At 37.2% G+C, this 22766-nt stretch overlaps 1 protein-coding gene across 1 annotated transcript; it reads right to left on the bottom strand.

Moving 5' to 3' along the window:
* Nucleotides 1-780: 780 nt before the first annotated feature.
* On the bottom strand, nucleotides 781-21761 carry LOC107829812 (uncharacterized). The gene is made up of 6 exons (XM_075219766.1): nucleotides 21545-21761; nucleotides 18849-18902; nucleotides 7867-7940; nucleotides 2124-2241; nucleotides 1968-2026; nucleotides 781-1175 (listed from the first exon to the last, which is right to left on the bottom strand). The coding sequence occupies exons 1-6, from the start codon at nucleotides 21677-21679 to the stop codon at nucleotides 1097-1099; spliced, it is 519 nt and encodes a 172-aa protein (XP_075075867.1). The 5' UTR covers nucleotides 21680-21761; the 3' UTR covers nucleotides 781-1096.
* Between the last annotated feature and the right edge of the window lie 1005 nt (nucleotides 21762-22766).

Here is a 22766-nt window from a genome sequence, read left to right as displayed (position 1 = left end):
ATATGCTAAATCACTCCACATGGAGCCCTACTGGAAATGCTCAATAAGGAGGCTGTATATGGTAAGCTCTATACGATTCAGTGCTATCCATTGCACGTTGGAAGTATTATACTCAGTCTTGAAGCTAAGGAACTGGTCTCTAAAAAGCAAGACAATGCAAGTGTGTGTTACTATACACGACAGATTTTGCTTTGGGAAACTATGGCAACTTAGGGTGACTAGGAGATAATTTGTGTTATTCATATGTACCCTGCAATGTACTATAACTTCATTGATGTGTTGATGCTAAGGAACTGCCCAGATTTTGCAATTGTGACCACAAAACTCTACAGTTGTGTGCTACTTCTAGCTACGTCCAAGTGTAAAGGGGAAAGAAATGCAAAGATCTACATAAGGATATGCATTACACAGGCTCTTGGTTTAGAGGTGAGAAGGCTTTGGAGGTTCCAACACCTGATAGAGTTGCATCAAGATGGCCAGAAGTTGAAGCAAGGATCAATGTCTCACTTTGTATATCATTCATTTTCCAATATCAACTTAAGACTTCTTGCCTTTAAGTTGATACTAATTTTTATCATTCTGGCAAGTTCTTACTTCTTTCACATTGTAAGACATTACTTTATTTTCGTCATTATTAATTAAAAAGACCACTAAGCTAGGTATATTAGCTTAACAAAAAAAAATCAGCAAGCCAGAATGGCACACAATTTTGTTGTCGTTTAACCTTTTTTTTTTTTTTTTTGAGAATAGATTGGCATGAACTCAATAATCTCCATTTACTTGCAACAACAACAAACCCAATTTGATTCCATAAATGAGGTTTGGGGAGGGTAGTGTGTACGCAGACCTTACCCCTACCTCATAGAGATAGAGAGGCTGTTTCCGATAAACCCTCGGCTTAAGGAAGAAAAATTTAGGTGTTAGAAAGGATCAGAAGTTAGTTCATCAACGAACAGTTCATTCACTCCAAGTATCTCCATTTGACCGAGGTGCACTCACCTAACCCATTCTATGGATTAGAACACCTAGAGGTGCGAACTTGCTAAATGCATACTGTACATATTTGCAATTATAATCCTTTCCTCAAGCTATAACCCTAGAATTCTGTGTCAAAGCAAGCCATCATCACTTTTGAGACCATGGACCTTGCAAAAGGAACATAGCTCAAGCTATACCTGTAATGCAACAAAAGAGCATCAGCTTCCTAGCCTAAACAGAAATATTTAGAATTTGGCAACTAGCTTAAAAGGATAACAATGTCAAGTAGACGCGGATCAAGAACAAGGTAGCAAAAAAGGAGAAGCTTCCTATTTATAAGCTAGTGGTCCTATTGCCCTACGTTTGAGCCAAATGCAAGAGCTGATAAAGAGATTATTACCAGTGTGTGCTACACACAAAGGCATTACTTGTTCATCAACAAAAAAAAGAGCAGCCCGGTGCACTAAGCTCCCACTATGCGCGGGGTCCGGGGAAGGGCATCTAATTAGCAGTTGACAAAGTCGAAGTTATTCTATCTAGTTTCTTTATAGATAATTTGGATGACCGAAATAAAAAGAAAAAACCTATGTTTTTTTGACCAATTCAAGGTGAAAAATGGGGTTGCTCCCTCGGCAAACTAGGATAAAGTTGAGCCTAAAGATCTCGATTCAAGATATATCTTTTGACATTCTAGTTTATCCTCCAAGTTCTCTAAACTATTAAAGCGAAAAGAGTTTATCCAATTTCGGACGTGTTTAACGGGAAAAAAACTTGTCGGGAAATATTTGTCTCAAGTGCTCTACTGGATAAGTTCTCCGCTATTTCAGAATTTATATTTGATACCAGAATTTAAAAGGAGAGTTTGCTGCTGAGCCTGGTTGTACTTAATTTCACCTATCCCAACCACAGAGTAACTTATCTTCTTATGTCACCATCCCCCAATCCGTGTTTATAAGACTGAACCAGCGTGTGACTACAGTCTGACATACCAAATAAGTGCACCAAACTCCAATACAATTGCCAAGAGTGTAAGTAGTTTGTTCCGCACCTGAAGCAAGCAAATGTAGATGAGACAATAGAATGGCAAAGTTTGCAGAAAGCCAAGATGAAAAGAAACTAAAAACATGACTTATACAGTAACTCACATATAGAGCAGAAAACAGAGCAATGATAATGCTTGCTAGATAAATGGCAGTTGCATATAAGCGAACTGGGTCAAGCATCATTGTCACTTGTCGTTTAGGCCCTATAAGAAACGCTGTGCTGCCACAGAAAAACAATCTAAGTGAAAAGATGAAATACAAAAATGGTAGCAAGTGCGAGAATACACAGGAGAAAAATCTGTTATTGAATAATAATGATACAATGAGTCCTATATATAATACATATTCTACTCCTACTACATATGAGACTAGGACATATTCTATTCCTACTACATATAAGGATTATTTACACATAACTATGTAACACTCCCCCTCAAGCCGGTGCATACAAATCAAATGTACCGAGTTTGTTACATAAAGTGACCGGCGCGAGCAACATACAAGGCCACTAGACTCCTATTGAGCAACAAAACCAGGTAGTTGTTGAGAAGTTGGCCAAAAAGTCGCCGGAGAAATTTGAAAATAGTGAGACTAAGCCGAATTCCACACTTCAAAATAAGTTCTAAAATACCAACAGAAAACAAAAACTTTTCTGAAAATTACTCTTCACACCGGAATCATTGTTCATGTCGCAAAGTGCACTGTTCACGCCGTAAAAAAGAATTTGTCAGAATTTGATGTAATTTATGTGTAGGCTCGGAATCACTGGACGAGTAAGTTGTCCTGAAGAAGTTTTATCAAAAAGTGGCCAAAATGGCTAACACACTGAAAAAGTTATTGTAGCTCGTCGGCAAAATCCAAAGTTCTCGGTATCTATAGGAAATTGTACTGGTGGACTCGGAACCACCCCATGAAACAACTGTCCTAAAGAAATTTTTGAAAATTCTGGCTGGAAAGTGCTCCACGCGCCGGCACGTGTGTTAGACGTGCTCGCCGGAACCCTAATTCTTGCGGCGCGCGAGTGACGTTTTGCTAGAGCGATTGACTGGGGTGTTGTCGCATGACTTTTCCGAACAAGATGATGGTGTTGGCTTTCGCACAACGCTTACCGATGAGGAGATAACACAAATCAATCTTGAGCCGTCAACTGGAAAGACGCACGGTGGCTGACTATTCTGTTCCGATGGGACTGGGATTTCTGGGGTTTGGTCGCACAAGGGTTTCGTATCTGATGGTGGTACTGTTATATGCAAAGTACCATTATAGAAGTGATGAACCATGGGAACAAGACGAAGTTGTCGGAAAATTGCATGGCGACGAGATCTTCCTGGATGTCGTTGGAATGACGCACATCGATAATTTTCTCATTGAAGCTCTGATACCATGTGAGAAAGCGTAGGAGAAAAATCTATTATTGAATAACAATGATACAGTGAGTCCTATATATAATACATATTCTACTCTTACTACATATGGGATTAGGACATATTCTATTCCTACTACATATGAGACTAGGATTATTTACACATAACTATCTAATAGTAAGAAAGGCAGAAACGTCAGATTGTATGCTACATATTATGCAGTATATCTTAAAAGGGGGCAAAATTATCCTTATCGAGTCTATTCTGTCTAGCACCTGTACATGCTACATATCCTTGTTCCCAGTTCTATCCGGTAGTCAGGAGATTAGAGAAGTTAGAATAGAGATTCCTATAGGATGGGATAGCGGGAAAGGAAATATCATCTTGCCGAATGGAAGAAGGTGGTGATCCCTTTAGAGGAAGGAGGTCTGAGTATGCGCAACATTTCTATGTTGAACAAATCTCACCTTGAGAAGTAATAGTGGATGTTTAACAATAAAGGAAGGGGCTTTCTCGGTTATAAAATATGAAATAAAATAAAAGAATGAAGGAGGGGCTTTCTGGAGAGGTGATTGCATTAAGGTACTGAAGAATGGAATAGGGTTAGCTCACTAATAGCCTGTTTGGCCAAGCTTCTTTTTGGCCAAAAGTGCTTTTTTTGGCCAAAAGTCCTTTTGGCCAAAAATTGAGGTGTTTGGCCAAGCTTTTGGAAGGAAAAAAGTGCTTTTGAGGAGACGCAGAAGCAGTTTTGGAGAAGCAGAAAAAAGTAGCTTCTCTCCAAAAGCACTTTTTTGAGAAGCACTTTTGAGAAAAATACACTTAGAAGCAGTTTTTTAAAGCTTGGCCAAACACTAATTGCTGCTCAGAAGTGCTTTTCAAACTAATTAGCCAAACACAAACTGCTTCTCACCAAAAGTACTTTTGAGAAAAATACTTTTGAAAAAAAGCACTTCTCAAAATAAGCTGACTTTTGCAACTTGGCCAAACAGGCTATAAGAAGGTAAGAAATACTTATGGGCTTTGTGTGTGGAAAGTAATAATGAAGGGGTACAAAGACTTCTGAATATTTTGGATTTCTAGTTGGGAATGGGAACCAAATTTGTTTTTGGCTCGACATTTGGTGATAGGAATTAACATAGAGAGAGATGCTTCCTGGCTGTACTCCATAGCAAGAAACAAAGAAGTGACAGTGCCAAATAAGGTTAGAAGGCTGCAGCGAAATATCATGGGATATAGTCTTCAATTGAATTATATAGTAGTGAAGATTGGGCCGCTAAATTCCAACATATCCACAAGATCAGCGTCGCAAATATGCGAACGTTAAAATGGATGCAGACGTACAAGATAAAAAATGACCATATCCGGCAGAAGGTGGAAGTAGTACATATCGAAAATAAAATGAAGATAGGTTACTTTGGAAAAGGGTAGAGGGGCGGGCCCATTATCCACCGAGTTTCGAAGGTTGCGGTTGGTCCAAAGGATCGGCCCCAGACGGATTTCTCGGTCATTAAAAAAAAAAAAATGACGATAGGTTACTTGAGATGGTTTGGTCATGTCCTGCGTCGACCTTTAGATGCATTAGTCCATAGATATGTAACTATGGTGGGTGAAGATGATAAAAGGAAAAATAGAGCTCAAGAAAAAAAACTATATATGTGATACCAATTAGCTGATAAAATGTTTATTCATGGTAGTACGTTTACTTTAGGTCCTATTTTTTCCAAAAATCTTCTAATTCTATCAAAGATTTATATGCCAATAGAAAATATAGATAATTTCTAGTAGTTTTTATTTTTTGTATTATATTGGTTTGAGAAGAGCGTTATTGGAACGACATGGCCAGTAATGATTCAGCTCGACTGGACTTATTTGAGATTGAGGTATAGTTGTTGTTGTAAAGTCTTCAAAAAAACCACCCAGGACTAGGAATGGGTTGAGATGGACAAGCTCCTCACCAGAATATATAGTACTGAAATTGAAAACAGTGAGGATAGGATGGCATGGATGGGACTAGGCCGAAATTACTCTCAAAGAAATCTTATTTTTTCAACAAAAAAATCAAGTTTTATTTAAAAAGTGGCAAGTATATACCAAAAAATTGTTTGGTGAATAGGGACAGCACAAACAATATGTGGAGATTCATTTGGAAAACAAAAGCATAAAAAATGGATCGTCTTTTACACGGTGCGCATGCTGGGATGCTATTCCAGTAACAAGTAACTGAAGAAGGGACCTGTAGTAGTAAGCTACGGTTGCCTATGTAATAAGGGGAGAAGACACAGATCACCTACTTTTGCACTATGAATTTGCTACTGGCTTGTGGGGTTTCATCTACCAACAAGGAAGGCATGTTGAAGTATTACAACACCCAATTTGCATACAACGTTATATGCATGTAAATTGACCTCTTTTTGTCGTAAACTTTCATGTTATTTGAAATTTTTTTTGTTAAATTGTATAATCAGTGCATATTGGTTACAAAATTCAATAGACACTTTAATAATACTAGGATGCTCCATTGGTTGGTGGAAGAATTCGCTCCACCTTAAGCGAAATGGAGCAAGGAACTATCAAGGGCCAAATAAGAAAGTATCATGGGGAGACTATAATGTAATTTTGAGAGACCAAGATCTATTCTATACATATTCTAAAACAAGGAGGTGATGTGGTGCAAATTTTTTAAACTCCTTGTATTTGAGTTATTAGATCTTTAAGATTAATTTGCAGCCATTGGATACATGGGTACAACTTTTCTACCCCTTTTGAGCCGCTACCTATGTCGAACAGCCTCTCCAATTTCCTAAACTCATCTTCTTCTTCAAATTTCATTTTATATCCTCCGTTGAAGAGCTCAACACTATATCAATACCATTCTCTTACTCTCATCTAAACCCAAAATTTATTGCATATAACCTTTTCTCTCTACCTCTTTAAAGTTTTTGAATTTTGTTTTGAAGAATCAAGATGGATTAAGGATTATTTTGAAGCCCTAGATTTGGCTAGAGAGGAACTTCCTCTCTTCCATTCATCTTGCATGCACCTAAATGAGTTCTCTAAGGCACTCTAAAAGATCAATGAAGAAAAATACTTCTTGATGGTTTAGACTAAAAACCATAGCAAAGATAGATCTCTTCTCTTGTGGTAAACTTCTTACTCAAAATATATTGATAAATAGTTAAGATTTTAGTTAATAAACTAGAGACATTGAGAACTAAGAATTCACTCGTTTTTTACTGTAAAACATTTAGCAAGTTGACAATAACTTTCTTTCTTGAACTCGGATTGACATGATTCAAAATTCTGTAGAAAACTAAGACATACTTTTGTGAAGACCAAAGGATCTAATTCTGATGTTTAAGGTGTAAAATAGACCGAAGCTCAGGGCATAGATGCTGCCTAGATTTTTTGGCAATAAGAACTAGGGATAGTTTTGACCTACTGTAAGGTTTTGCCCTTGGCTTGTGGCTACGCACAACACAATGCTTTGGAAGCTTGTTCACTTACTTCATGTAATAGTTAGCATACTCATTGTAGTTAGTTGTAGTGCTACTCCTCTTAGTTTTGGTTTTGAACAAGTTGTAAACATTGGATCCGATTTTGGATTTGATTTATATATAGAGTAACTACTAGGCACCTGCCTAGTGGTATATTTGCTAAAAAAATAAAATAAAAAAGTAACACCTATATGGATTTTTTTCTTCTATTGTACCCTATTTTTAGCTAAATCTGCATTGATTCCAAATTATTTTATAAAAAGAATAGAAGTCAATGGTTTTCACACTTATCATTTGGGAAATATATAGGTCCTCAATACCAGAAAGACAAACAGCTTGAGGTAAAATGAAATTGCTGTAAAGCTGCAGCGATCCAAAACCAATAGAATTAACACCAATAAAGCAAGGAAATAATATTTCCAATTTTTTGTGTCTTCAAACTAAAAGAGAGCAAGTATCTGCTTGTCACGGAAATAAGAAAAAATCGGCCATAGAAATCTAAAAACACACCCTAGTTATACAATCTCCCCATGCCCTTATCAAAGCCAGAAGTTCAGTACCCACGGGAAAAGCTCATTACTACCATAGCACCAAGGGAAACCAAAAACAACACTTATTAAGATCAGTGCCCAAAAACCAGATATCTCACCAAAAGGATCCCACTGAGAGGTAACATGGGAATTGATTCAAATGGCCTGGTTTCATAATTAAAAACTGCAATAATCTATCATTTTGAACAATTGTAATCATTAGAGTTAACAAAGAAAACAAGATATTTCATTCTACATCAAACAACAATACCATTGTGTCAAATCCTAGTTGGATCGATTATCTAATGACCAATGAGTTCCAAATTTAAACGATATCTAGTATAAACGGGAAACATTGGTGAAGCTAATTCCCAAAGGAAAAATGTTATTCATAAAAATAAAATTATGAAAAAATATTCCATTTAAAAGAAAGAGAAAAGAGAATCTTATAACAGACCTTCCAAGTGCAAGCAAATTACCAAAGGAAAATGTTATTCCAAACTTGATCGGGTTGAAGAAAACCAGCATTGACTGTCATAAAGAGAAGAATGACATCTACATGAGATCTTATGCCCATCCACGAAAGAGATCAAATTGTAAAACTGAAAATGAAAGATTTTAGACTGTCCAAGAAAATAAGTTAGCAAGTGAACACTTCACAGAAGAACAAATGAGCTATATATATAAAGAACATTCATTGTATGTTAATCAACACAAAATCCTTAACGATTAGATGTCTCAACTTTAAGCATTAGTTCTGAACAAATTTGTCTAAAAGAACTCATTGCTGGTGCATGCAATACATGCTATAATAATACATCCTATAATTTATCACCAAAAGACTCAATTGCAAAATGTTACCTTTCAAAAGAAATATAATTTGTTAACACAAGCAAGAGATACATTGTTCAAGGACACAAGTCCTCAGCATTAATATGAAGAGGTTGCAAAAGAAAAAGCTAGCTCCCTTCACTCCTATAATACATTTGAAAAGCACCAAATCCAGAAACCCTCCTAAGCTTAATACTACCAAGAAACAAAACCCATTCTGCTTCCACAAAAAAACATAAGAAATGGTATATGCCAATAGATTCTTGTCTTCAATAGGGTAACCACGACGGGTCCCCTAATGCTTGCATTAGGGTAGGCTATCTATATCACACCCCTAGAGGTGCGGCCCTTCCCCTACGTGAATGTGGGATGCTTTGTGCACAGGGTTGTTCTTTTTATTCTCGTCTTCAATCAAAATAAAATCAGAATAGACGCAGAGTAAAGCTCATAGCCATCTCTTTTGTAATGACCCAATCCGGTTGTTTAGAGTTCTAGCATCTCGTTATGCGATTTGAGACCTCGAGTAGGTTCATATGATATTCTATGAATTGCATGTATGCTGGGTTTGAATCCCAAGAGGTTCGGGAGTGAATTAAAACACTTAGTTCCTATTGAAGTGTTGGGTTAGAAGAGTTGACCAAGGATTGACTTTTGGGTAAACGGACTTGGAATCGGAATTTGAAGGTTCAAGTAGGTACGTATGATGATTTTGAACTTATAGGTATGTTCGGATTGGGTATTGGGTGTCCCGAGAAGGATTTGACACCATTTGTGGAAAGTTGGCAGTTTGAAGAAGTCTAACTCAAGTTTGCCTTCTGCTTTATTATATTCCGTTTGGTGTTTTGAGCCTTTGGACAAGTCCATGTAGGGTATTTGGACTTGTAGGAATGTTTGGATGGGGTCCCGAGGGTCTCGAGTGAGTTCCGACGCGTTTGGAACAACTTTTGGAAGATTAGAGTTGTTTTTTTTATAAGGTAAATTGTATTAATCAAAAGGGAGAGAACTCCTGTATACAAGAAGTATACCAAAAAAGAAGAGAATTTACATCAGAACATGATTCTCTACATAACATTAGAGTTGTTAAAACAACATTTTTCTGCAACTAGCCTGACTGTACAAGAGCATATCTCCCAATATATAAAAAAATTTAAGATGTGTGTTTTGATGAGATTGTAGCCCTTTGAGTCTAATTTCCGGTGATTCAAACCATTTGTCATTCCAACATTTCTACAAGGAGTTATGACTATTTTTACCGGAACACAACAGTGCAGATTTCTATTTGTGGTTGACATGCGGTAAACATGCGGCCCGCATGTGAATTTTGCAGCCCACATGTGAGTTTAGTAGAGCCCGGGGCAATTTTTACAGCATTTTCCAGAAACTATTAAATGCTGAGTTTTATGATTTTTCTTTCATTTCCGCACGCTTGGAGCTCGGTTTTGTGAGGTTTTGACCTAGATCTTCATCAACAAGCTTGGGGTAAGTGATTCTAACCTATATCTATAATTTATAAATGAATCTATCACTAGACTTTGACATCAAAACGTGTGATTGAACAAGAGAAATTGGAGTTTTTGTCTAAAACTTCGGAAAATAGATTTTGTGGTTTTGAACACCGATTGAGACTCGGATTTGAAAACTAATTACATATTTGAACTCATGGAGTCATCTGTCAACGGGATCCGACTTTGGACCCAGGTTTTGACAGCGTGGACCCGAGTTGACTTTTTTGTTGGCTTTTAATATTTGACTAAAGAATGAAGCTTTATCATTTGGAATTGGTTTTTATAGCTTTGTTTGACCCCGTTGAGTATTGTATGTGCTAGATTGGACTCGATTGATGAATTTGGAGCTAGAAAAGACAGATTTTGGAAAACAGAGCTAGTTAGGGATGAGGTAAGTATCTTGTTTAACCTCGACTTGAGAGAATGTATTCTAAAATGGACTTACATGCTACATGCTATGTGTTTGAAGGTGACACATATGCGAAGTGAAGAGCGAATAAGCGAGCACCAAGGCTATATTATGCTCGCGGTAGACTTTAGGCATCTTTATGCCTTGTTTGGTTGTGTTCTTCTTGACGTATGCATTATTTTTCGTATGACTATGTGAGCCTATTTATTCATGCTAGAAATTATGTTTAGGCTTATGATATCTTATTTGGGAATGATGGGCTATCCTTGAGATGGTTGATATACTAGATTTAGCTGTAGTCATACTTTATATCATGAGCACACATCTGTATCTTTATTTATTATGTCCCTATGCACCTTACTGGTTATTTCTTAAGCATATGCAAACATCTTTGGAGATGAGAACTTGATACGAATTGATATGATTATGGCATATTTGAACATTATGAGCGGATTGATATAGTTATAGCACAAGGTTTATGTCGTGCGGGTATTGTTCTTGCACGAGGTTTCTGCCGTGCAGCGTGTGGATACAGATCCATTACTCTAGGGTCTCCCTCCCATGTTTCTCTGTTGGTGGCCAACATGCAGAGTTTGTGAGACTGATGAGTGTCAGACTATGATGGTATTGGTTGATGAGTTGGGCGTAAAGGTGGAAGCTTTGATTACTTAAGTGAATCCTTTACGTCATATCCTGCATTCCATAGGCTTTCTGTACATGTCTTCTAAATATGCTACTTGATGCTTCTGTTACATGCATTCGACATATGCACATTCATACATTTTACATATGCATGGGATTTGCTATGAGACACTTGGAGGGTGTCAGGTTGATGTATATGTTAAATCATCATCATGCATAGAGTAGAATTATGTAGGAGCATTCGTACAAATGCTATTTGGGAATTGATGTGAAATTGGGTTCTTATCATGCATAGACACTCTACATCCATGTAGAAGTATTCGAGATAAAGCTACTCGGAGTAAATCTCCTTTATATATGGATTTGGTGCATTTGTATATGCTTTGATCTGGTTATTTAGAAAAGCATGTTGACTACCTCCTCCTTTATTATGCACCTTATTATAGATATCAGTTGTTCCTTGGCTGATTCTTGGCTATTTCTCTATTATTCAATATGCGTATGAGCTGCACAAGCTATATAAAGTGAGTATCTTTTGACTGAATGTCGCCACTATTTCATTGAGGTTAGTCTTGATACTTACGGAGTACATGGGGTAGGTTGTACTCATACTACACTTCTGCACCTTGCGTGCAGATTTTGGGAGCTGAGCTGTTGTGAAAGTCGAAGGCTAGCATTGAAGATGTACCAACATTCCAGTTGCAAATTATCATTTTGTTAATGGTAATCTAGAACTCGTATTTCTATTTATGTATACTCCACACAGATGATGTATTTTCTTCACACTAACGGTGTAATCTTATTCTTATAGCCCGTTTGGCCAAGCTTCTAAAATTAGCTTATTTTGAGAGGTGCTTTTCTCAAAAGTACTTTTTAAAAAAGTGCTTTTGGTGAGAAGTAGTTTGTGTTTGGCTAATTAATTTGAAAAACACTTTTGAGCAGTAATTAGTGTTTGGCCAAGCTTTTGAAAACTGCTTCTAAGTGTATTTTTCTCAAAAGTGCTTCTCAGAAAAGTGCTTTTGGAGAGAGGCTACTGTTTTTTGTTTCTCCAAAACTGCTTCTACTTCTCCTCAAAAGCATTTTTTTCCTTCCAAAAGCTTGGCTAAACACCTCAATTTTTTGGCCAAAAGTGCTTTTGGCCCAAAAAAGCACTTTTGGCCCAAAAAAAAGCTTGGCCAAACAGGCTATTAGTCGCTCTTGACTTGTAATTTTTCAATTCTTGGTTTAGTTATATTAATCTTTGCACACTTATCTTATTATTCATTTGATGATCTTCAGTTCGAGTTGTATTTATGTTGGTCGGCTTGCTTAATTGGTTGGGTTAGGCGCCATCACGATTTCTTTGGGATTTGGGTCGTGACAAGTTGATATCAGAGCTCTAGGTTTATAGGTTCTACGAGTCAAAAGCAAATGTCTAGTAGAGTCTTGCAGATTGATACAATGACGTCCATACTTGTCTTCGAGAGGCTACAGGACATCTAGGAAACTTCTCTTTCTTTCTTTCCTTATCGTGCGACTTTTTTTAGCTTGAAGTCTAAATCTTCAGTTTCTTTCTATTCGTACATATGCGATGATGAGAACTCGATATCAGTTGGGCATCGACACTTGTGATAATGTCGTAGATGTGGTATGAGATGCTTTCCCATGATATGAGGGCAAGCTAGTCTAAAGGACTTGTGGCCAGGTATGGAACACAACTTTGGCTCAGGGGACTCAATTAAGTAAGCAAATGATTTTGGACTCTTTTGTCCGTTAGTGTCCCTAAAAGTGGGAGTGATGGCACAGTGAGCGGTTAGATAGCTATGTTTTCACAATTGGTTGCTCGAAAATTGAGCGGGTGCCTCCATAGCCTTAAAGAATAATGGAGAGGCTATTTCCGAGGGAAGTGATAAGAGTTAACAAGGTAGCTATGTAATAAGTGTTATGGGCCTAAGGACTACACTTACAGGGTTTATACGTAACAAGAAGGTTTTGCTTGAGATACAAAGGAAATGTGAACACTTGATCATCATCTCGATATGTAGTGTCTGTCCTGATAGAAGTTTAGAATTCGGATTCAACAGGTCTACAGCCTGTCATTCCTGTCTCCTCAAGAATGTCTAAGGCATACTTCCGTTGTGAGATTACAATACTTGAGCTAGACTGAGCGACCTCAATACCTAGAAAATACTTTAATTTGCCAGATCCTTAGTCTAAAAGTGCTGAAAAAGATGTTGCTTCAATTTAGTGACACCATCCTGATCATTGCCCGGAATAACAATATCAACAACATAAATGATAATAGGTGAATTTAACTATATTCAGGCCCTAAATAACCGCCTTCTTGCATAGTTTTGATAATAAAAGTGATAACAAAATGCTCTTATTAGTGCTTTTCATGACTTGCAGGTTATATATGACTAGGGAAGGCTAGGGAGTACTTTTGGAGTCAAAAATTGAAGAAAGAGAGGTCATCCGTGAAATATCCCAAGTGAACCACGCAAAAACAGGCTGAAGAAAAAGACCCCTTCCCCTTCGACAAAACAGAGCTCTCAAAACCTAGGGTTCTACCTGCTGACCATCGACAAAACAGAGACATCCCCATTGCTAACCCTTTCTCTCTCGCTCGAGCTCGACCCCTTCTCCCTTCTCGCTCGCGGGTCGAGCAGTCCAGGACCCAGGTAATTTCTTCTTCAGTTCTTCTCATTTTTTTCTTTTTTTCTTTCTTCTTCTTCTTCTTTCTTTCTCCGGTTCAGAATAGATTATCCTTTTTTTCTTTCTTTTTCCTTCTTATTTTAGTGTATATTTCAGTTTATAAAATTAATTATTATATATATGTTATATTTTCAGTTTATTTGATTAATTTTATATGTATTTCATTTTAGAAAATTCATTATTATTAATTATTATATATATATGTTATATTTTAATTTATTTGATTTTTTTAAGGTGTATTTCAGTTTATAAAATTAATTATTATATATATATTTTCAGTTTATTTGATTATGTATTTTCTTATATCTTAATAGGGATTCAAAATGTCTCAAAGTTCGAAAGAGAAAGACCCGGCTTGGCGATATGGCAATAGAGTTAATGAGAAGAATACAAATGTTGTATGCAAGTTTTGTAACAAGATTACAACGGGTGGAATTTATCGATTTAAATACCATCTTATTGGTAGCGATAGAAACGTCACAAGTTGTTCGAAATGCCCATCGGAGGTAAGGGAAGAAATAAAGAATTTTGTTGAGAAGAAGAAGAAGCAAAAAAATCAAATGAGTCATCAACCAATGGTGACCAATCTTGATGACGATGATGATGATATTGAAGAATTGTTACTTCCAACAAAACGTGGAAGAGATGCAATCTCTTCAAGTCATGGATCATCGACTAAAGGTCCTATAGATTGCTATTTCCCAAAGAAGCCGGAAGCAAAGAGCCGTGGAAAAGATGTACAAGAAATTGCTAAAGACATTTTGAGGGATCGTGCAGTTAGAGCTTTTGCACGATGGGTCTATGATGCTAGGCTCCCCTTCAATTGTGTCAACTATGACACTTTTGGAGACTTTATTGAGGTCGTTGGTCAATACGGACCTGGAATGAAGCCACCCACTTATCATGAAATCGGAGGTCCTTATCTAAATAAGGAAGTGGAGGAGATTAATAAAATTGTTGAGAAGCATAAAGTTGTGTGGAACAAGTATGGCTGCTCCATTATGATGGATAAGTGGACGGCAAGAACTGGGAAAATGATTATTAATGTGTTGGTGAATTCTCCCGGGGGAAGTTTGTTTCTTGAGTCCATTGATGCTAGCGACTCATCCACTGACCACATCAAAATGTTCACCTTGTTTTAAAACACCATTGAAAAGATTGGCCCAAACAAAGTTGTTCAAGTGGTCACTGATAATACGAGTGAAAATTTGAAAGCGGGTGGCATGATTGAAGGAGCGTACAAGAATGTCTATTGGCCTCCATGTGCGGCTCATTGTATCGACTTAATGTTCAGGGACATTTTCAAGGAAAAACCCTTCTCTGCAGTTTTTGGCCAGGGCGTTAAGGTACATTCTTATATTTCTCAGCGGACCTTGTTATTGAATATGATGAGAATATTCACCATGCAAAAAAATTTGGTGAACCGGGCAAGACAAGGTTCGCCACTGCTTTCTTGACTTTGCATAGTATTCACTTGCAAAAAGCCAATTTGAGAAAGTTGTTCACTTCATAGGAATGGAGCAAGAGTAAATTTGCAAAGGGAAGTGCGGGGAAAGATGTTGCACGCATTATTCTTTCTTATTCTTTTTGGAATAATGTCCTTCATGCTCTTAAAATTGGTGGCCCTTTGGTTAAAGTACTCCGTTTGGTGGATGGAGAGCAAAAATCACCAATGGGCTACCTCTCTGAAGCTATGGATAGGGCCAAGGAGGCTATTCAAGCATCATTCACTAATGAGCAAAAATATGCAAAGGTCTTTCAGATCATTGATGCAAGACGGAATGAGCAACTTCATAGACCTTTGCATGCAGCTGGACTTATTCTGAACCCGTCACTCTTTTATGATCAGCATGAGAATAATTCATTGGCTAAAGAAGTGTGGACGGGATTCCATCAGGTTGTTATCAAGTTGACCCCAGATGAAGACTTGCAAGAAGCTTGCAAGAAAAGATAGTAGATCAGCTTGCTATTTACAAGGCAGCTGAAGGACTTTTTAAGCTCCGACTTGCTATTAAACAAAGAAAGACGAAGTCACCAGGTGACCAAGCGTTTCTATATTTTATAGCTCTAACTTTAATGTATTCTTTATACTTATTAACTCTTGAACATTTTTTTTGACTTCTATAGTTGAGTGGTGTGACCAATATGGTGTAGAGACTCCGGATTTACAGACTTTCGCCATCAAAGTTCTAAGTTTAACTTGTAGCTCATCCGGAAGTGAAAGGAACTGGAGCGTTTTTGAACATGTGAGAAATAAAAAGAATTATTTCGTGTTTTGAGATAAAGTAAATTATATCTCAATTGTCCCAACTCCTACTAATTACTTGACATTTTGTTTGCAGATTCATACAAAGAAGAGGAATCGACTAACCTTGAAGCGCCTCCATAATCTAGTGTTCATCAAATACAATAGAGCATTGAGGCGTCGCTACAACTACCGCAATATAATTGATCCAATTCTTTTGGACAATATTGATGAGGCTAATGAGTTGCTAATCGGAGTCCCCGAAGATTGTGAAGATAAAGAAGTATTTGAAGGCGACTCTGATTTCACTTGGGGTGATGTTGCGGTTGGTGGTGGAGTTGGGGAGAATCCTTATGGTTTAAGGGGGATTACTTCAAGTTCAAGCTCGATTAGGAAGGGAAAAAGTGTGGCTACTACAAGTCGATCCCTATCCCTAATTGATGACGATGAAAGTGAAGAGGAAGAGGAGGGGGAAGAAGAAGATGACGAGCAATACGAAGATATCAAGATTTTGACAATCTTGAAGAAGAACAAGAAGAGTAGAAGAATAAGATGTCGATTCTAGTAATTTAGTAGCTTTGATTTTGCTTGTCCTATGGTTTGTGGAGGATTTGGTGGTACCTAGTACCTACTTTTAAGTTTTTAAATTGAAGTTTTTGATTATTTATAATTTTATATTGTGTCTTTGCAAGGTTTACATTATGTTTTTTAAGAATTGCGCTTCACTTTAATAAAGCGTGCGCTTCGCTTTTGAAGCGAGGCGAGCCTTCGTCGCTTTTTTACGCTTCTCGCTCTTGAAAACACTGAGGCCACTAGACACTCCCTGAGCAACAAAATCGGGTGGTTGCTCCATATAAACCTCATCCTCAAGGTCACTGTGAAGAAAAACATTCTTAATATCCAACTGAGAGAGAGGCAAACGGATGCTATTTTAGCCACGGGAGAGAAAGTATCACTATAATTGAGCCCAAATATCTAAGTATACCCTTTGGCAACAAAACGAGCCTTAAGTTGATCAACCTAGCCATCTGGACCAACTTTAACTGCATACGCCGAACAACCACCAACAATCTATTTACCCGAAGGAAGAGGAACAAGCTCCCAAGTACCACTCGTATGTAAAGCAGACATCTCGTCAATCATAGTCTGTCACCACCCTGGATGAGATAGTTTTTCACCTGTAGACTTAGGGATGGAAACAAAGGACAAAGATGATACAAATGCACAATGGGGTTTGACAGACGATGGTAACTTAAACAAACATAATGGGGAATACAAATACTCTAGGGCATTATCACTACGAAATGTGCGGATAGAAACCCCAAATTGATTTTGAATTTCAGTGTGGAAGGTCTGGAAAATAGAAAACAACTCAGATCGATTTTTCATCAAAAATATCCAAGTGCACTTGGAATAATCATCAATGAAACTGACAAAGTAGCGGAATCTCAAGGTAGAACTGACCTGACTAGGTTCTCAAACATCTGAATGGACTAAAGTAAAAGGTGACTCTGCTCGATTATCAAGACGTCGAGGGAAATGGGAGCGGATATGCTTACCGAGCTGACATGACTCACACTCTAGAGTGGACAAGTGAGATAAACCAGGTACCATTTTCTGAAGTTTTGATAAACTGGGGTGTCCCAACCGTTTATGTAATAAATTTGGTGAAGCAGTAACAGGACAAGTTGTTGAAGGAAGACAAGATGTGAGTCCATGTGATTTTGCAAGCATAAGGTAATAAAGTCCATTTGATTCACGCCTGGTACCAATGATCCGCCCTGTCCTGCGTTACTATATAAAAACAATGTCATCAAGAAATAAAACAGAGCATCTAAGTGATTTGGCTAAGCGACTAACGGCTATGAGATTAAAAGGACTACCGGGAACATAAAGAACTGAATCTAAAAGTAAGGAAGGAAGTGGACTTGCTTGACCTATTCCAGTTGCCATGGTTTAAGACCCGTTAGCCATTGTGACTGTTGGGAGAGAATGGGAACATGAAATAGTAGCTAAAAGAGATTTGTTACCAGAAATATGATCAAATGCACTTGAATCAATGACCCAAGACTCAAAGGTTGGAGATTGGATACATAAGTCACTCTACTATCTGTTTGAACAACGGAAGCTATCCTTGAAGATGTTTGTTTACACGCTTTGTACTAAAGGAACTTAATATAATCCGGTAAAGAAACCATCTGGATTAGATTCAATGCATTGTATCCAACGGATTGTGAGTCAAAGGCTTCTAATACGAATGTCATTACAATGTTTACGCCGAAAAAAAAGCAGAATTTTTCTAGAAATTACTATTCACGCCGGAAAAATATAAAATTGGTTGGAATTTGATTTAAATTGGATGGTTAGGCTTGGAATTGCAAAGGGAACAAGCTAGCCTGAAGAGTCGTCACAAAAAAATGGTCGGAAGGTGGCCCACGCGCCGGCACGTGATGTCGGAACTTCGCCGGATTTTTTTTTCTTGCGGCGCGTGGAGGGTCTTCTGACGGAGATTTTTTTATGGGTTGGTCGCCGGAAGCCGATCTACTTCGTTGTGGTGTTGGTTTTTGCACAACACTGACGAATAGTGGCTTTTTACTTGCGGCAGACCTGTGTTTGCTGGAAAAAAGAGACTTCCGGTTGACTGATTTCTCTTTGCGGAGTCGCTGGAATTTATGCACAGCGATAAATCTCTCACAATTGCTATGATACCATGTGAGAAAGCACGGGAGAAAAATATATTATTGATATTCTATTTAATTATAATACAATGAGCCCTATTTATACAACACATATCATACTCCTATTCTATGTGGGACTAGGACTAATTCATGTTATGTACATAACTATCTAACATAGTCTTTTAGCTCTAATGAGTTGAAAGCAACAACCATGTAAAGTTTGAAAAGCAAAGCACGTATAAAAGATAAGTTGCAATATGAAAAAAGCCCATTTCAACAGTCTCGACTCTCGTATAAACCATGAAATTCTTTTTTGTCTAGAAGAAGTTACACCAACAGGTTATGCATCTGCAACTCCACATAATGATCCCAAGAACCAAAATGAACTAGTGATAGAAATGAAAGAACAAAAGGATTTAGAGAAGTGCAACTCACCAAGAGAGTACAAGCGATACCAGTTGACAAGCATATAGCAAAACCATAAAGCCTCTGTTGAGAAAAAAAATGAGCATAGTTGGTCACTGATTACACATATGATAGTGCAGTTAGTGTTCCCATTCACTTTATGAAAGAAAATTCAGTATAAGTGTACTGAAGCATCACATTCTGAATAGAAACAAATTGAACTCGGCAAGATATAATCGACCCATAGGATAGTGCAAGTTCCACTGTCACCATATCTAGTTCTCCTTGGTTACATCTCACAAAAACCACACATTTTATCTTCTTGAACATCTTCCATGTTGTGCTCATAACGAAGTAGTTTCTTTTTAGCCCATTAGTGATAGTATGGGATCCTGTTAAAAGGGAGAGAGGAAATCTGGAAACCCCAATAAAGAAAATTGCATATTCACATGTCAATACACATTACAATCACATGTCTGCATAAAGTTAACAAGTCTGCTCACTCTTTAACTAGTGATTCGACCTTCCAGGCCCTCTATCTAGCAACAACAATGGGGTCTGGGGAATTCTTAAATAGGCCCTCTATCTAGCCTATTTATGAATTCTTTCTTGTCTCTGGTGCCGACCTTACCGGGATTCTTCAGTTTTCCTACATATACCTATGTCTAATGGGTATTAAATGGTCAGGATCCTTCAAAGTACTTTAAGAACCAGAAAACACCATAATAAAAATAATACAAAAGAAAATGTTGTGATTTCATGCACATGTGGCACTATCACATATGTTGATGTACACTCATGAAGGCTCATCCTAATCTCCGTAAAGATTATTGCCTTTGGCTTAGTTAAGATGGAATAACACTCAAATCTCACTCGCTCCCTCCTCCCTCCCCCCGGCTGTTTTCTTCATCCACTAACCATATCAACCGCATGTTTTTTGTCATATGCTTACTGTATCAACTGCATGTTACTTCCATACCCACTAAAGATTATATATTGTATATTTTAGTAATATCAGTGTCCATAATAATTAAAGTATTAAACTAGGATTCAGGTTTTTTTCCTTTTTTATATGGTAAGGTGTCTTATTAATGAGTACTAAACCAGGATTCAGTACCATATCACTTCTTGATACCTTACACCTGTTGATCTCAACATCAAATAGTGTAATTCAAACAAATTGACTATGTCATAGTACAATCTTCCCAAGATCAATTATCAATTTCTCTTCAAATTACCATCCATCCTAATTGAGAAAATCATTCTCGCACCTACGATGATATTTTCTTTGCTGAATCTTGTAAGGAAGTTGAGAGAGAAGCATATTATGTTTCAAGTGATGGGCTAAGATTGAAAAACTTCTTCTGTACAAGTATCTGCATCGGTCAAAATAATCTAAGGATTTGTACAATACTTTAACCATAAATGGGGAAGAAATGAGTCCACGTGTAGGTTCCAACCTCATGTGTTTTCACCAAAAAAAATGAAAATTTGAGTAAGGTAAAATAATGTGTTCTCACCAATTTTAAGAATATATATCTTAGCCCTGTTGCAAGTGCTTTAACTTTCCAGTAGTCTTAAACAGAGACAGAGAAACATCTCCTCCTGATATCTCTAGATAGAGATATTTCCAGTAATATTCTTCCACTAACAACCGCACTTCATTTTTCAGGCTGCTTAGCTGCATGTCCATTAGAAAAGGTTACCAGTATACTATTTTCCAATATGCTAAGCAGGCATGACTGCTAGAGGAACTAAGCTAGTGCTACAAAACAGAGCTACAGATTGTGCAATTCCTCGATTATATCTAACATGGCATCTACATCCTGTACAAAAGCTAGGTTGCACCAAAAGCTAGCAAAGAAAAAGCTCTAAGCTTAAGGCTGCGAATGTTTCTCTTGGTGCTTTCAAATTATGTTATTGGAGTACTATTCCAGCAGGATATTTTTTAGCAGGTAGTATAACTCGCCAAGCAGGATAGATCAAGTGAGTTAAAAACAACAGGCTTTTACCATTGCTAGAGTTTCTAGAATTTCTTCCATTCTTCTAAGTTTTGCTAATTCTAGCTCTACCTTCAAGTCATCAAACACAAGTAATTACAATAATTATTTCAAAACTTAAAAGCATTGAGTTACTTGTACAAATGCCTTTACAATGCAGCTATTCAAAAACACTTTTCGTTTGTGGCCAAACACCTCAAATCTCAAAAGGAAAAAAAAAGTGTTTCTATCTTCCCAAAAGATCGGCCAAACAGGCTATAGCATCGACCTCTAGATGTCATCAGTTCTAGCTTTTTGTTTTCCCTTTCTTACATTTTTAATTACAAAAGTAGACATTTTCATAATTTAAATCTGTGTTAATGGACCCCGACTTCTAGTTCATCAGATACGTGGACGTGCACATTCAGATATTCCTAGAGTTTTTAGCTATTACAAAGGATCCATACTTAGTATCTATTCCCCATTCACGTAACACAGCAATGAATCAAATTATATGTATTTTAGCTCAAAAATACAACCAAATAAAAACATAAATACTAACTCTACCAATCAACATTAGATTATATGAATAAGTAAGTCCATCTCAACCAAAAATTAAAGAGGTATTGATTGTATTTTTAAGACTAAGACAAGATAAATAATAAAAAAACAAAATTAAATCACCCAAATTTCCTAAGACAAGATAAATAATAAAAAAAACAAAATTAAATCACCCAAATTTCACACCTGTTTGGTAGATAAAGTGCAGTTGCGATTAAAATCATCCAAGAAAGATTCCTGCTGAGGAGCTGCTTCTTCATCTTCTACATCCATTCCCACCAGCATTTTCATCTTCTCCAAAGCCTGGTTCATTTTCTCCATTTCTTTTTTCCTTTTTTGCTTTTCTAATCTGACCCACTTCAGTCTACTACTCTATAAATTCTGACCCTTATAAGGGAGTAGTCTGACCCTTATAAGGGAGTAGTGTGCGTTTGTTGGGAGTAGGGAGATCTACCAGCCTTTTTACTTTTGACCCCTACAATTTTCCATATTACTTTTGACGTTTGACCCCTACAATTTTTATAGCAATACCTTTTACGAGTAAAATGCTTTTAAGGGAACTAGTCTTAGGGCCCTAGGGGTGATAAAACTGACCCAAGCCCATGTAACATGCCCAACCCACCCAAATGTTAATGGGTTTGGGCTAGAGTGATTTTGTTGATGGGCTGAGTTGGACTATGCCCAAGGTAACCCATGAAAAACCACTGGCCCAAATTGATCCATAGTGGTAAAAATTGCACGGGCGTTCTATTTGGTCGCCCCTATTTAACCTATACCCATTTTTTTTAAAAGTTTTAACTTGTACTTAGTTTTTAAACAATTTCAACCCCTTTCTCCTCCTCCTTCGTTTCTTCTTCTTCTTCTTGTGAGAGTTAGGGGATCTAGCAAACAAATGTTCTCTCAATTTAGAGTGTCTCGTTATATTTAATTTTTTTAAACACAACTGCTTTCAGGCCAACATCCATAGTCATGTACAATAATGAATAGATTGGACGACTATGTCAATCAAACTTCTACAGCTATAATACTTATTAGCGAACACTAGTAAATACGCTGAAAGGACATCTTAGCCAGAAATAAAAGTAAACCACCACACATAAAACATAGAGAATAATAGAATATCACTGATAAGATTTCTAATGGCTCTGGAGCAGTTGTTCTTGCAACTCATAATATTGAGTCAAGTAAATAGGCTAAAACTTCAGCTCTAGAGCTGAAGTTCGCCAGTTACAAATAAAAACATCAGCTCTAGAGCTAAAGTTCGACAGTTACAAAACAAAAACTTCAGCTCTTGCCAGTTACAAAAACAAAAATTTCAGCTCTAGAGCTGAAGTTCGCCAGTTACAAAACAAAAACTTCAGCTTTCATCAAGCCCGACTACTAGAATGTTGAAGTTTTGCGTGATTGT

This window comes from Nicotiana tabacum, chromosome 8 (assembly GCF_000715075.1).
Source record: "Nicotiana tabacum cultivar K326 chromosome 8, ASM71507v2, whole genome shotgun sequence".
Classification (NCBI taxonomy): domain Eukaryota; kingdom Viridiplantae; phylum Streptophyta; class Magnoliopsida; order Solanales; family Solanaceae; genus Nicotiana; species Nicotiana tabacum.
Note: the sequence above shows the minus strand (reverse complement) of the source record. Positions and strands in the feature narration are given on the sequence as shown.

Bases quoted from the DNA above. Each gene is read 5' to 3' on its own strand.
- LOC107829812 (XM_075219766.1), bottom strand. From the start codon at position 21,679: ATGGAGAAAATGAACCAGGCTTTGGAGAAGATGAAAATGCTGGTGGGA. The intron at 18,903-21,544 runs GTGTGAAATTTG...TTTTCTCAACAG, and splicing joins GCACTTTATCTACCAAACAG to AGGCTTTATGGTTTTGCTAT. The intron at 7,941-18,848 runs GTGAGTTGCACT...TCTTTATGACAG, and splicing joins GTATCGCTTGTACTCTCTTG to TCAATGCTGGTTTTCTTCAA.